At 42.7% G+C, this 14,238-nt stretch overlaps 1 protein-coding gene across 1 annotated transcript in view; it reads left to right on the forward strand.

Annotated features, from left to right (window-relative positions):
• Positions 1–14,238, forward strand: part of sema5ba (sema domain, seven thrombospondin repeats (type 1 and type 1-like), transmembrane domain (TM) and short cytoplasmic domain, (semaphorin) 5Ba) — a 148,987-nt gene that overhangs the window by 50,859 nt on the left and 83,890 nt on the right. Inside the window, exon 3 of the mRNA XM_070914374.1 lies at positions 8,283–8,507. Within this exon, the coding sequence (XP_070770475.1) occupies positions 8,330–8,507 (178 nt within the window). The 5' untranslated portion in view covers positions 8,283–8,329. The remainder of the gene's footprint in view (positions 1–8,282; positions 8,508–14,238) is intronic.

Genomic DNA, 14,238 nt, shown 5'->3' on the forward strand with positions numbered 1-14,238 from the left:
GTCCTTTCTCCAGTTGTGCCTGCCTTCTCAAGCATGAGTGAAGCGACTCAATAACAAGAGATGCTTGCCATGACCCCTCCGTCACCCTTTCTTTCCAAGAAGAGGAAGAAAAAAGATCTTCTATCTCACCCTGTAACCATCTTCATCACACATTCCTGCGTCCTTCCCCCAAGTGTGTTGTCTACATGTTCAGCCCCATTCCCTTGAGACTCTCATGAGGCCCCAGTTGCCCCTACCCACCCCCCCATCGCAGTGCAGACATTAAAGAGATTGGTGGGGTTGAGCTATTCAGCTGAATTAGACATGGTCAGTGTAGCCTTGGCTGGACCAAACCCCCTGAGGGCAAGAGTGGGAGAGGTTGAATATGGTGGCCATATGCATCCGTGGGGTGGTTGTCTGCGTTTATCACGATGTTGTAAGGTCGGTTTGATTTGTTAGTTTGATTAAACAGGGACACGTGGGGGGATTAAACAGGGACATAAACTGCATACTGTACTGGGCATGTTTTTTTCATGAACTGCTTCAACTGAACAGAAACGATAGTGAGATAAAATGACAAATGTGAAATGAGCTCTGCTGCATTTCGTCTGGTTAAAAACCTGCTTGATTTACACTCTGCATTGGAGGCATCGATCTTGTGTTTAGTTCCTTGAGGAAACAGGTGTTATTTCCTTCTGTTATAATTCATTTTTGTGCACTCAAGAGAATTCCTGTGAGCTTTTGGATGAGGAGGTATTGGTATTCCTGTGCCATACACGCTAATGATGAGCATTGGGAGGATCGCAGAAGGCCTAGGAACAACACATTTTTCATGCGCTTAAGGCTCTAGAGGGGCTTAACTTAAAATCCTTCTAAAAGATGCTTAACAATAATGTCTAATCACTTCTAACGAATCAAAGAAAAAGGGAAAAGATTCCTCCTCCGGGAGCTTTGCAGCAGAAATTGGCAATTACATTTCTTATCTGCTATCTGTGATGACAGATTTTTCTAAAAGCAACAAACATTGGTTTTGTTTTCACCTGCTGGTCACACAGACTTCCTTCCTTGTCCTGCTCCAAAATGGCATAAAATAGGCAGTTCTTTCATACAGGCAGCAACCGCTTCCCAGCGGTCCAGAAGCAATTTAATCAGAGTCGTAATAGATTCTGATGAGATTGAGCTCAGGGAGATAGCATTGAGCTGTAATTAGAGGTACTCCCCTTGCAGGCTAGGTTGAAATGAAGAAGGAAACAACCAGCAAAGGTGCAGTGGACCCTGGAAACTCTTGTTCCATGACTGTCTCTAGAGGGATGGAAGAAAGAAATGAGGGAGCAGAGTGCAAAGCAAATAGGGAGTGATAAGAGGAGGAGAGGGTTAAAAATGAGACGGGGGAGAGGGTTTTACGATTGGTACGAGGAGGATCGACACACCTGCCGAGAGGCCCTGCTGCCCGGAAGAATTTGATGTGTTCTGACAACCGCAGGGACGCAAAAGCAGTAGTTATGACCCCCTGTCTGGCCTCCTTCCCTGAGTCTTTTCTTTAGCTGCAGGCGAACAGTAACATTCGGAGCCAAGGCTGTCAGGCAGAACCATCTTCTGACACCACAGTTTCAGCTAAATGAACGAGGGAAGTGGGAGAAGAGATTAGATTCTTTTTTTATGGAATAGCCAATTTTAAATCCGTAGGCCTGTTTCTTCATCTGCCCAGGGCATCTACTCTCTACTGCCCTCAAAACCTCATTTAGATATCCATTCATGACTCCTTACAGCAATGCAACAGTCTTCTTTGCCATCTTAGGAATGACAGGTGAGTCGGCTGACTCGCTGTAGCTAAATACATACAGTATGCAGTACACGGGTATACTATTATCACCTAATTTGAACAGATATTGCTCACATTTGCCTACTTCAAGTGTTCCATTGTCCTAAGTACTTTACTTCCTCATACTGTGTTGCATCAGCGGGCAGTCCGCCATCCAGCTCCCCCCAGGAGACTGTGGAGGTCTGTGCCGAAATACTCTCAACCTGGTTCCCGCTGCTTGACTACCAACTTGCCGCTCTGTTGCCATAGATACACGCTAGCATTGGCAGGGACTTGTGAGAGCCTGTGCTCAGGAAAGGTTCAGATGTACTGGCTGCAATCTGGATAAAGAGTGGAAATGATTTTTTAAAAAGGAGAGCTTACCTTGTTTATCTAGGTTGAGCTTTCCAAAATTATCTTAGGTATTGTAGTCTTTTTTTATTATAAGCCACTGGGAGGGAAAAAAAAAACGGAGTTGTTGTACTGCTTTGGGTTGTTTACAACAAGCTGCACCATGCTGAAGCATCCCGGTGAGATATTAATGCAGTACACCTTAAAAGGAAATAGACGGCCTCTGACAAACATTTAGGTCAAATACGGTCAAATACTGTCTGTAAATTGTACACAGCCAGAGGTGAGAGGTACATTTACTCAAATATTGTACTTTATTACAGTCTTTAGGTAGTGCCACTTTGTTATTGAGTGTTTACATTTTGACTTTATACATATACTCCTCAACATGTCAGAGGAAATGATCCTACTTTATAGCACACAAAATGTATCTGACAGCTTTGGCTACTTGTTACATGGCAGATTCAGATTGTACATCCAACTTGAGAAAATCTCTTAAATGTCATGCATCTCTAACTTTGTCAACTTCAAGTGTGAAAAAAAACGTTTCTTTTTGTTTTAAAAAGTTGCAACAGGTTGCATAATTTTCTTATGTTCAACTGAAGTCACCCTTTACTCATCCCGTTTCGCAGTCAAAAATAATGTCAACAAGTTTCATACTATTAGAAGGGGAATAAAGGTCTCATCAGAAGTGCTCTTTTTTGTCTCAGCGGCTGGAGGGGTGTGTCGTGTTTGATTGACAGCAGTTGGCAGGCTGAGCTCCACAACACGACAAAGTTAACAAACTTCTGCAGACAGTGTGTATTTAGCAGTGGTATTGAAGAGTAAGGCCCACAGCAGCATCTAAAATGGTAAAATGGTCTTCACTTATATAGCGCTCTTCAACCTTAATGGTTCCCGAAGCGCTTTACAGATCAGGTCACATTCACCCATTCACTCACACATTCACACACCGAGGACGACCGAGCTGCCATGCAAGGTTTCCGCCCTGTGCAACAGTGCTGACCACTGCGCCACCAGCCCGCCTAAACAGACCAAAGTGACATTTGCAGGTCTGTTTGATATGCTGCCTGCAGCTGACTAGCTAATGAGCTATCTAGCCTGCAAACTGACATTAGCAGTGTACTTTCTGGTTTGTTTGGTGACTCGTCTCAACAGGCTAAGGTGCAGGATGAGACGAGTGTTCATGATTGTAAGTTGGACAAGAAGGAGGCTTTGAAACTAATGTGGGCCGCTCAAAGGGGCTCTTGTGTTGTGTAGCAGGCTGCTGTTTGGCTGACTGATTGCGGCTTCATGCTAATATGGTTTAAAATGAAGTGATTAGATTGGCTGTATGGAAACAAGTTCTACATCTATGTACCTGGAGAACTAACTAGTTTTCTGACATGCAAAGATGGGGGCGCCATCGTGAAACCAAAAGATGTAATAATATCCATTTCTCCCTTTTGGTGTTTTGATTTGTTCTCAAAGGAGAACACAGCACATGATTTACAGAGCAGATGTTCATGCTGTAGCTGACAAAAAAAAATGCATTGATTTCAGTTGGACTTTAAAGCTAGTAAAAAAAAAAAGATTTCATATAAGCAATGAAAGCTCAGAAATCCAAGATTCAGGTGTTTAAAACTACGTTGTCTTTTATTTCTACTCAATTTAGGAGACAGCACTTAAAAGATCTGCAAGAATCTGAAAACCTTGAAATAAGGCATAAATTCTGCTTCTTTACACACTATAGGGAGGAGCTCCAGCAGCAGGTTGTAACACCCCCACCCCATCATCACACACCCGTTTGTGCATGAACTGTAGGAACCAAGAGACTGTAAATTTCACAATGGCTACATTTCACAGCTAGTACTTCCAGGCTGCAGGACTTTTACTTGGAGTTGTTTTGCATTTTGGTCGCACTTTTTTGAAAGGACTCACACATTTCTCTCTCCTGTGCAAACACCATTTTAAGGCTCTAAATCTCTGTCCTCAACAATTACTAAGTTATTGACAAAGAGTCGTGCCTGGACATCTATTAGTCCAATCCACACAAGTACCCTGTAAGTCCTCAGCATATAGTGCACCTTTAATCGACTCGTTGTGCCCGACAGGATGTCTGAATGACTGACTGACGGCCAAACAGTGCTTCCGTGAATCTTTTTAAAAGCATCCGCTGTGTGTATGTGCGCGTGTGTGTGTGTGTCAGTGTTTAGGGAGGCAGCTCAACCAATGGTATGGATTGTCCTGGTTCCTTGCTGACAAAGATGTTGTTAATCCAGAACACAGCAGGATGGGAAATTGGATGGACTCTATCAGACCTCTTTGGAGTGGCCTTGAAGAGCCATGCCTGGAACAAACACACACACTTGCATAGAAGCACACACACACACACACACACACACACACACACACACACACACACACACACACACTCAGGAGTGGATGTTGGCACACAGCATGTGTCAGTTCTGCCCACTCGCTGTGACCCAATATGGAGTGTGACCAGCTGTCCATGGCTGGATTTTGCCAGTTTTCAGAGCTGAGACTGTGTGCGTGTGTGTGTGTGCGTGTGTGTGTGTGTGTGTGCATCTGGGTTTGCTTGAATGTATGACATGACTTTCTACAGACATTTTTGACATCCACGCACTAACCTCATCCTGCTGCTGACAGTACGGTTCCCTCTGTGTGTGTCCATGCCAAGATAACTAAGTCTAACTTACAGCAGAGTCCTGGTCATCTGTCACGATCTCCTGCCCTGCCTGCTCGCAGTCCAGCTTTTAGACTAATGAGAGGATTTGTAGAGTCAGCCTTTGACTTTCAGGACTCAGTGATTTAAAATGAATTAAACACCTGCCAACTCCACTCCTGCGGATGATAGAAATAAAGAAATGGGGTTGTCCTAGTCGGGGAAAACTCATACTCTGTAAGCAGAATATTTTCAGTTTGATTTCACCCAGGAAACTTAATTGTATGTCATCCTGCGCTTTGTCTCCCCCCATGTTTTCTTAAGGTCTCTAATAAAAGTGAAGGAATGATTTTGAGGTAGTTCTCTCTTGAATGCCTCTGGTTGAATTATACTGATTTGTAGGGAAGGAATGTGACAAAAGAGAGTCCAGAAAGATAGCCAGGCGTCAGTCTGTGCAAAGCCTCTCAAATTAATTATGAAACAAGCAATCAGGAGATGCTAAAATTGGGAACATATGGTCCCACTTTTTTGTACTTTTTAGTTTTGATTAAAAGCATTGCTGCAACATTTTGAACAACAGGAGTTATTCTGCTTCACTTTGATTGAAGCAGTTATCAGTGATATTTAAATAAAGAAAATAAGACTGAAGAGCTTTTTGGCAAGTCACTCAAAATGAATCAAATATGAGCTACAAGCCTAAATGAAGGTTGAATGTTATTAACAAATATGCTCATTCGGCTTTCTTAGAATTGACTCGTAAGAAATTGTAAAATGGTCAGACCTTAACATCAGCCGGTCAGTTGTTCAGATTCAATCTTATTAACTTCACTTCGCTTGGATAAAAATGACCAAAACGTCCAAACTAAATGACAAAATACAGAGTTTATAGTTGCCCTCCAGAATTGCCTCCAAAAATGAAAATCACCATTGCAACCATACAAATGTTTTTCTTATCTGAAATCTACAAAATCAAATGCTGGACTCATGTTCAGCAGCACTAACACAGATCCCTCACTGCCCTTTTCTGATGGAAACCAGACTGAGTACAATGTAGACAGAGAAAACTGAGCTTGACTTTTTTAGTGATATCAGAGATCCCACCGTAATGTGATCTTGCCAAGATTCTGGTAACAGGTAACAGAACCCAAATGCAGACAAGCAGCAAATGGCAGTTGGGGCTAAAAGGCAGTTTACTTGGTTGTTGGGCTGGATGACGGCCTGCTAAAGGGAGACAAGATCAGTCATCAAGTCCCAGGAAAAGGTAACTGGGATGGATGAAACACAAAGATAACAACAATCACGTCTCTGGGGAGAACCAGAGACCTCCTATATTTTTCAAAGAACCTAATGACTAAATGGTAAAGAGCTATGCAGGTAGCAGGTTACTTGAGGGGTCAGGTGATGTGCAGAAGCAGGAAAACTACAGAGGGAACCTAGTGGACAGTTGTTGTACTACTGGGTCTAGAACAGTGGTTGTTAATTGTGGTAATATGGGACCCTTAAAACACATCAGGTGTGTTCAGCAATCAAAAGCTGGAAGACACCATCTTTTGAACAACTTGAAGCACATAGATTAATTTTAACCTATCAAATATGGGTAAAGCAATAAAAGATGGAAAAGTATAATATACTATAGGCTTTAGAACCACTGGGTCTACAAACAAAGACAGGACATCATCCATCTCTGAGAGTCTTTACTCGATGCCACACTCCAACATTCATGCTTGCTCAGTAAACAACAAACAAACTCTTTGAAAATCAGACATCTGCCTTCAGGAGTGGCATAAAGCTGCTGGCTCAAGTGGCCTACGTGAGCCCCTGTAGAAGAGATTTAAGCTTTTTTTCTTTTGGCTATTGTTGTGACATTTCAGTCTGGATGGCAAAGTAAAAAAAAAAATCTGCATGGTCACAAGTGTTTTTACGCAGAAACTTCAAGTGGATTTGTATGAGTGTGAGATGGATTGCTGATGCCTTAAAAAGGCCTTGTTTAACACATTATGCATTTGAAATGGGCCTACACTTGAGTTCAGAACGATCAGTAACCAGGCTTAAAAGATTCAAGGACACAACGAGAAGCCTGTGTAGGATAGAGAACGAGCCGGAGACCTGAAACTGATGGATGTGTCACAAAAACTTTGGACTTTCTGGATTGCATTTTCATTCACCTGCACCTGTAGCAGCACACCAACACAGACCTTTTACATTTTCTAACTGCAGTGCTATTTTCAGTCTGAAAGTGGCCTAACAGCGAGTCCGAAGACCTGCGACACCTCCAGCCTGGCTGAGTGAAGTCCACTGCAGAGCGCATTTAATACTTCCACCTGTTTCATCAACAGTATGTTTGTTGGCAGTAGCTGGGGGCCTGTTGACTCCACTGTTTTGTAATGACAAACATGGGCACTCTGAGCATTTGCCTAATTAGTTACCAGCTGTAGTGATAGGGATAAATGATTGCAGGGCAATATGGTTGATTTGCAACTCAACCAAGCTAATAATTTGTTATTGATTGAAGCATTAGCGAGGAAAACACTACAGAGAGATGTAACCCAGCCAAAGAGCGGCAGAAAGTTGATGCTCTCAGTTTTTAATCTACTTAAATGATATTACACCTCGCTAAGCGAACATCGCAAGGAGCGCAGGCCGGGAGATGATGAACTGCTGGTTTCAGCTTAGCACTGTAGACTCATATGTTACGACTGGAGGAGATTACATTTACTCAGGAAGCATGAGAGTGTCTGTCTGTGTGTTTTGTTCAGGAATCATTATGCATGTGTGTCTCTCGCTATCTGCTGGCTGGATCTGCTTAGCGTGGAGGTCAGAGAATGACTGGATATTATTCATGCGTTCAAGTCTTTTGAATGTACAGGATCCAAAGTGAACAGTTGTGCCAACATTTTTCCAGCACATCTCTGAGAGGCACAAATTTAATTTTGACTTCATTTCTGCTCCATTGGCTTGTGGAAACTTCTGCCTCATTGAGCAGTCCACTACTGCATTCAATTTTCTAATTTTAATCAGCCATTAAATTAACTCCCAAAGTTTAATTGCACATTTTAAATAATTATCTCCAGGTCAGAGGTTAGGTATTTCTTTGAAATGGCTCATTGCTGAAGCATAAGAGTTTTGGGCAGTTTTTCCACTCGGTGTCCCTCACGTCCTCTATTTCTCTGGTTCCTTTTTTCCCCCTGTATTTTCGTTTACTCAGCTTTATATCTCGTCTTTCCAGCCACCCTCTAGTTACCTAACATCCTTGCTTTCATCCCACGGTTGTCCTTTTTACCAAAATGTTATACCTTTGCATTACTTTTTTTTTCCATTCTTTTTCTGTTCCTCTATGCTGGATTCACAGCCAGAAGCCCTCAGGAATTGAAAGTTGGAGAGAAGAAATGATTTTGAAGTGACTCAGAGAGAGCTTCTTTTCTTTGAAGCCAAGTGTAAAAAATGTTAGATTGAGGTGCTGAAGTCGTCTCGTCTCTTCTCCAGCTGTATCCCAGAGGCCCACCTTGGCAGTTAGAGGAGAGGTCATCACCATGACAGCGTCCTCGCAGGACTCCACCCCCTCGTCTATGGCCGGCCTCTTCCTGCTCCTCCTCCTCCTCCCAACTGTCTTCGCGCAGAACTCTGCCGTCCCGACGACCCCGTCGTCGTTTGACCTGCTGACCCAAACAGAGTGCACGAAGAAAGAACATCCAAAGGTTTCCATCCAAGGTCAGACATCATCTATAACCACTTGTTTTATATGAACATCTGATAATGCTATACTTACTAGGTTTACATGGACACAAGACTCCAGAGAGAATGCAGCTTATTGTTACTGTAAAACCTGCGTTTACATACAGCTTTCTCTCTTATCTCTACATTTGAAACACGGGTGGCTTATTTTATTAATTTAGATTTATTAGCCTTTGTTTACAAGAGCATTTGGACTGAGAGCAAAGTGAGAGGACAGGCTCTGTAGTGAGAGAGAGCACTGTTCAGCTGTTGATACTTAATTAGACTGACAGAAGCTGCAATTCTTCGTTTTATTGTCAGTTTCAGTTTTAGTCTGACTTTTGATTATTCAGGGACCCACTGCTCTAAGTAATGATGTTGACTTTCATCACGTCGCACTGCTGCCACTGCAGTAATTTGTCTGTCATGAACATGCACTCTTGTAAAAACCCTGTTAGAAATCACCTAAACATGGCGGAGAAATCAGGCTTCAGAAGTGAACCAGGTTTCTGTAATACCTCACCCCAGTTACAGAAAGCCAGTTATTCAGTGCGTTTCAGTACACTGACTGACACCACAATGGTTAAAGGATAATTCGGTGGGTTTTATTTTGTGTTTGATCCTCTCTGACAGAAGAAGTCAGATGGGATAACAAACACGATCAGACAGGTTGTAAACAAACCCAGAGGTTAGCCAAATTGCACATGGGCAAACTGTAAAATGAATACCCCAAATTTCCATTTTAAACATTATTCACAGTTTATAGACCTTTCCCGCTTCGACTTTGACCCATTGTACTGACTGTAGTGTTGTGCACCCACAGTTTTCTTACAATGAGGGATTATGACTGATATTACAAATAAAGTGGTTTAGATCATTTGGATAGACTGTTGGCTGCAATGTTGCAGATCACTTACTTTGGTGGATATAATGTTATCATAACATCACAGAAACTATGAAAATAAATTGTAATAAACCAGAATTATCCTTAAATGTTGAGGTGCCCCTTACATCAAGCAATAAAAAGTTGGTTTTGATATTGGAAACTTTTCAGTAGTCCAAACAAAATCAATAGTAAATGTCAGATTTTGGTGTCAGGGTTGGAGCTTCTTTCTAGACCCCATGAGCCAACGCTCAATAATCATAAAGGGAGGAAGAAATTCTGTAACAGATAATGAAGCCAGAAGGGGTTCAACTTTTTCTCTGGTCACTCACACTTACACCTCGACACCCTGAAGCAGAAAAGATTTTTGAGGGTTGCCACGAGGTTCTCTGGATCTCTGACTTGGAAGTTATGGAGTTCATTTCAAAATAAGCCACAGGATGCATTTAACTTCACAGGGTGATAGGGACAGGTACATAAAACAGGAAGAATAGGTGAGAATCATCCTATCATGGTTTATAATGTCTCTCATCACCTCTTAACAGAGGCAATGAAATGGTTTGTGCCTGCATTATATTTTTTGAATGAGGTTCAATGCAGCAAATGATTGCCATCATGTATCTTAAGGGGGGCAGTTTTCTGTATATACATGCCCCAGAGACTTTAAACTCGTTGGATGTGAGGCTGTGGACCCGGACATGTGTCTTCTATGTACGGAAATATGCCACTTTTCACAGCAACAAAATAAACTGTTTTCATAAATATATCCCTGTGCCAGCTGCGATAAATCCTCACTGTTTGGCATTGAGGAGGGTCAGCATGGAGCTATAAAAGAACAACAGAAAGCAGGAGGGGACAAGATAGAAATGATGGCGCAGAATAATGGCGCCTGCTATCTATCCCGCTCATCTGTACAGTGGGCCAAGAAACAAGGTCTTCCTCACAGCGTGAAATGGAACGGAACACTTTGGGGCACAGAATCACAGATAGATATGGCAGAGTGAAAGGTAAACACGCGCAAAATTGCTGTGTTTATTTTTGAATAGGGCTGTTTACGTTCCCTTTGCCAACGAGCGGTGACAAAGATTGGAGGACCAAAAAATCGCTGGTGGGGATCGAGGACAGAAACACAGAAATTGAAGAGGTGGCCAGAAGGTTTTCTTGTGATTAGAAATATACTCTGCCCCCTCCCTCCAACCCGTATTGCAGACATTTCCTCAAGTCTTTTTGGTTTTTCTTTTTTTGGACTGCAGTGTTGTTCCCTTCCAAGCCTCGCTCGGTGCTGTAGGGCTAGCTCACCCGCGCTGTAGGTCTGAACTCTGGCTAATGGAACTGAAGATGGACATAAAGAGCTCTGTGCCATTTGGCCCTTTTTTTGCTGGACTTTCTCAGTAATAGTAGTTTTACGTTTCAAAACTGGAGCCTCTTTCTGTTGGATTTTCAATCCAGGGAACTGGTGAAATGGCTATTTCTTTCCTTTCCCCACAAAGCTCACCCATATGTAGAGTCTTTGCCTCTGTCCTGCTTCACCCACCAGGCCTCCAGATGTCCAGATTAGCCCGAGCTCCGCCGGCGCTTCACTTCAGAGGCGTGCCACTTGAGAATGGCTCTCATGGCAGGGAGCTGCAGGGCTGCTAGCCTGTCAAAGCAGGCAGAGCAGGGCATTATGTGGAGGCAGCCGTATAGAAAAGGCCTGCACAATGAAAGTGTCAGCAAGAACCTGAGATTAGCCCCCGTGATTGATGAGCATTTTATAGTGGCTTGTTGAAGCGCTACCTGGAGGAGAACAGGGAGCCAACTAAAAAGATTTTACTGTGGACATGCAGTGTGTGTACCAAAGTATTCATGCTTTAAGTGTATGTGCCAATAATTACAAGTAATTTGTTTGTGTTTGTATGTTTGACTGCCGATCTAAGTGGGTTTTTGTGTGTGTCAGTCAGTGTCTCTGTGCGTGATGCGGTGAGGTTTAATCCCGGCAGGGTGAAGGGATCAGTCGTCCTCTGGCCCTGGAGGCGGTCCCTCCACTGGAGCATGCTATCTGCATTAAAGCCCGGCTCCATCCTCTTGCTTTAAGCATTTCCGCTTTGGCTCCGCGGACACTTGACCTGACCTGAATTTGTGATATGTTGGGAGAAATGTATTGATACATCTTTCACTTGTACACCAACTGTTTTAGGTCTGTTGACAGACGATTAATCCTGAAGAAAAAGAGTCCTTTGAGAAAAGAGATGAACTTTCTTAAAGTGAAACTTTATTACAACTACAAGTTTGTATTTTCTGACAGTTCTGTTAGTCATGATAGAGTCTGTAGAGTCAGTCTGTAAACCATGACGGATGAAATAATTTTACTGCTCACCTTCATTTTCTTTTTCAAGTAACTATATTAAATCTGTGTGACTTATTGTTTTTGGCCACTTTTGACAGTGGGAACAAGTTGTGAACACGACATTGTCACATCATCACCTTTTGATAGACACCTAGCTGATATGACAGCAACTTATTTACACATCCAGCGGATACAGAGCAACATTACCATTCATCTACAGTCGTGTTTCTGGACACCTCGTGAATGTAAGTCCAATATTCACTCTCTATTAGCTCTGTTTTTGGTCTCTAGCAACTCCACTATGTTAGTTATACTAGTCGCTGATTTTGTCAGTCTGCCGTTTGCTGCTGAGCGGGTAGTGTGGGTTTTTGGAGCTTTTTCGCCGAAAACAGCTGCTTGTTGTGGTCTAAAACGGCGCTGTGAGAGCGGTGCGACTGAACCAAAACAGTAAATTGGGTGCAGAACAGCTGAACAATGAGCTGAAACTCACTATAAAGCTCTGTAAAGCCAAAGGGAGCTGCAGATTCAGCTGATAATTCTCTGTAGGTTCATCACGACGAGCGACCCCTTCCAAATTTTTAAGATGTTGATTATTGTTGCGTAATAGTCATGATTGTATTTTTTATAGCATTTTTCTTATCATAGTTACTAAGTTAAGCTACTAAGCTTAAACGACATGACATGACAGTAATACAGTTTTACAGTAAAAAGTAAAACAAGGTAAATTAGATAAGATAATAAAGAAAAGGAAATTGTATAATTTAACCCAGGATACATGCAATGAAACTAATATTGAAAAAAATGTATTATTTCATTAGTATGGGTTTTAGATTTTACAGGTTCATAGACATACTACCCAAACCAAATCACCTCGAAGCAGCTTTCTTGGTGTGTGCAAATATATACATACCGTACTGTAGGTGCTTAAGTTTAAGTAGGGATTTAAATGTCCCTCACACATCTAAAACAAATACAAATGATTGGTTTGGAAAATCATTTTGCACACACATGATTTTTCACCCAAAAACAGAAACGCTGCCTTACGATGTGACGGGAAGTCAATTGTGTAGTTGACAGCAGTGATGGGCATCATCAGAAGGAGATGCACAGGACAATCTAGACAAACATCTACCATGTTGAGCATCAAACCTCTTCATCAGCTTTGCTGTGGCCTCGTCGGCAGAGTGTTTTTCCAATCTCCTGCAACACACCATAAACACTGCAGACTGTATTTTTGTATGTCTGCTGTTCCAGAAGACGTGCCAGCATTTTTATGTCAACAGCATCACAGATGCGTCGCAGGAATACAGCATTGAAATCACGTAACCTCTATCCACAGGCACACACTGTACGAGCCGCCGGATCATGATTTAGATGGATGATACTGGCTTGCAGCATACGACTGCGGGTCTGATAAGAGCATGGCATGAGGGCAGCAAGTGGAACGCTCTGAATCTAGATATGGAGTCTGTTTTATGGAGTTTATGGAGTCGGTTGTGCGTTATGATATGAGGCCCAGAGAACTGGTTTTGGGGCGTTTGTGTAAAGGGTCAGCCTGGTTTGTAAGAGTAATAGATAACCCCTGCACCTTCATCACACCCAGTGCAGCAATATCCATCAAGGAAGCAAGATGTTTCATGAGGGAGTATGTGTAGGAAAGTAATGGCTGATAATAAGACCTTTGGCTCAGGTTTCACTGCCTCCTTCGCAGAGAAGAGGAGGAGTTGTGTGATGGATTAGATGGCTTCACAGCTGCGGTCATCTGCTCTGCTCAAATCACAAGACGGACAAAGGAGAATAGAAACAGCTAGTGTCGTTGCTCATTGCCTGTTCAATTCCTTGAAAGTCTTGTCTTTTCCAATTGCCTTTGATACCCCTTCTTATTCGCTGTCTGTCTGCACTATTCTCTCTACACATCTCCTCACCCCTCCTCTCTTTTTCATTCTCCTTCTCCTCTCCATGCTCCTCCTCTTACATTCTCTTTCTTGCCTTCCTCCTTCACCTCTCCATCACTTTTTCTCTCTAAGCCGGCTCTTTTTCGTGCCCTGTAATAAGCAGAAAAAATGTATTGCACACTTTGTAAATAAGTGAGATCATTTATTTGTACGAGTCCTTCTATCTCTTTCATCGTTTGGGTAATGGCGCTGTCGTTTAGCCGTCGTGTCGCCATCTGAAGGGCTCTTGAGCAGTGCAAGAGTGATGCCCCTGTAAGACATTCACTTTAAAGAAAAAGTATTCGCCACGAATTTCTGATCTTTTTTACTTTACATTCTTGTCGTACTTTGCCACCTGTCCCTGTTTCCCTCCTCATTCATGATTACAGTGCTGGGCCTAATTGGAGTGGTGCTATCAGAGCTGTGGTGTGTTTGCAGCCATCAATCAGGCAGCTGAATGGAGCTGAGTTTCGCATGCTGCTGGCCAGCCTCTCACCCACTGATGGTATGTCAGGATATCTGATGCGGGCCCGAGAGATAGCAAAGAGGATCAGAGAATAGAAAACATTTAAAGGCTTTATTGCC

The sequence above is a fragment of the Enoplosus armatus genome, chromosome 11, assembly GCF_043641665.1.
Source record: "Enoplosus armatus isolate fEnoArm2 chromosome 11, fEnoArm2.hap1, whole genome shotgun sequence".
NCBI lineage: Eukaryota > Metazoa > Chordata > Actinopteri > Centrarchiformes > Enoplosidae > Enoplosus > Enoplosus armatus.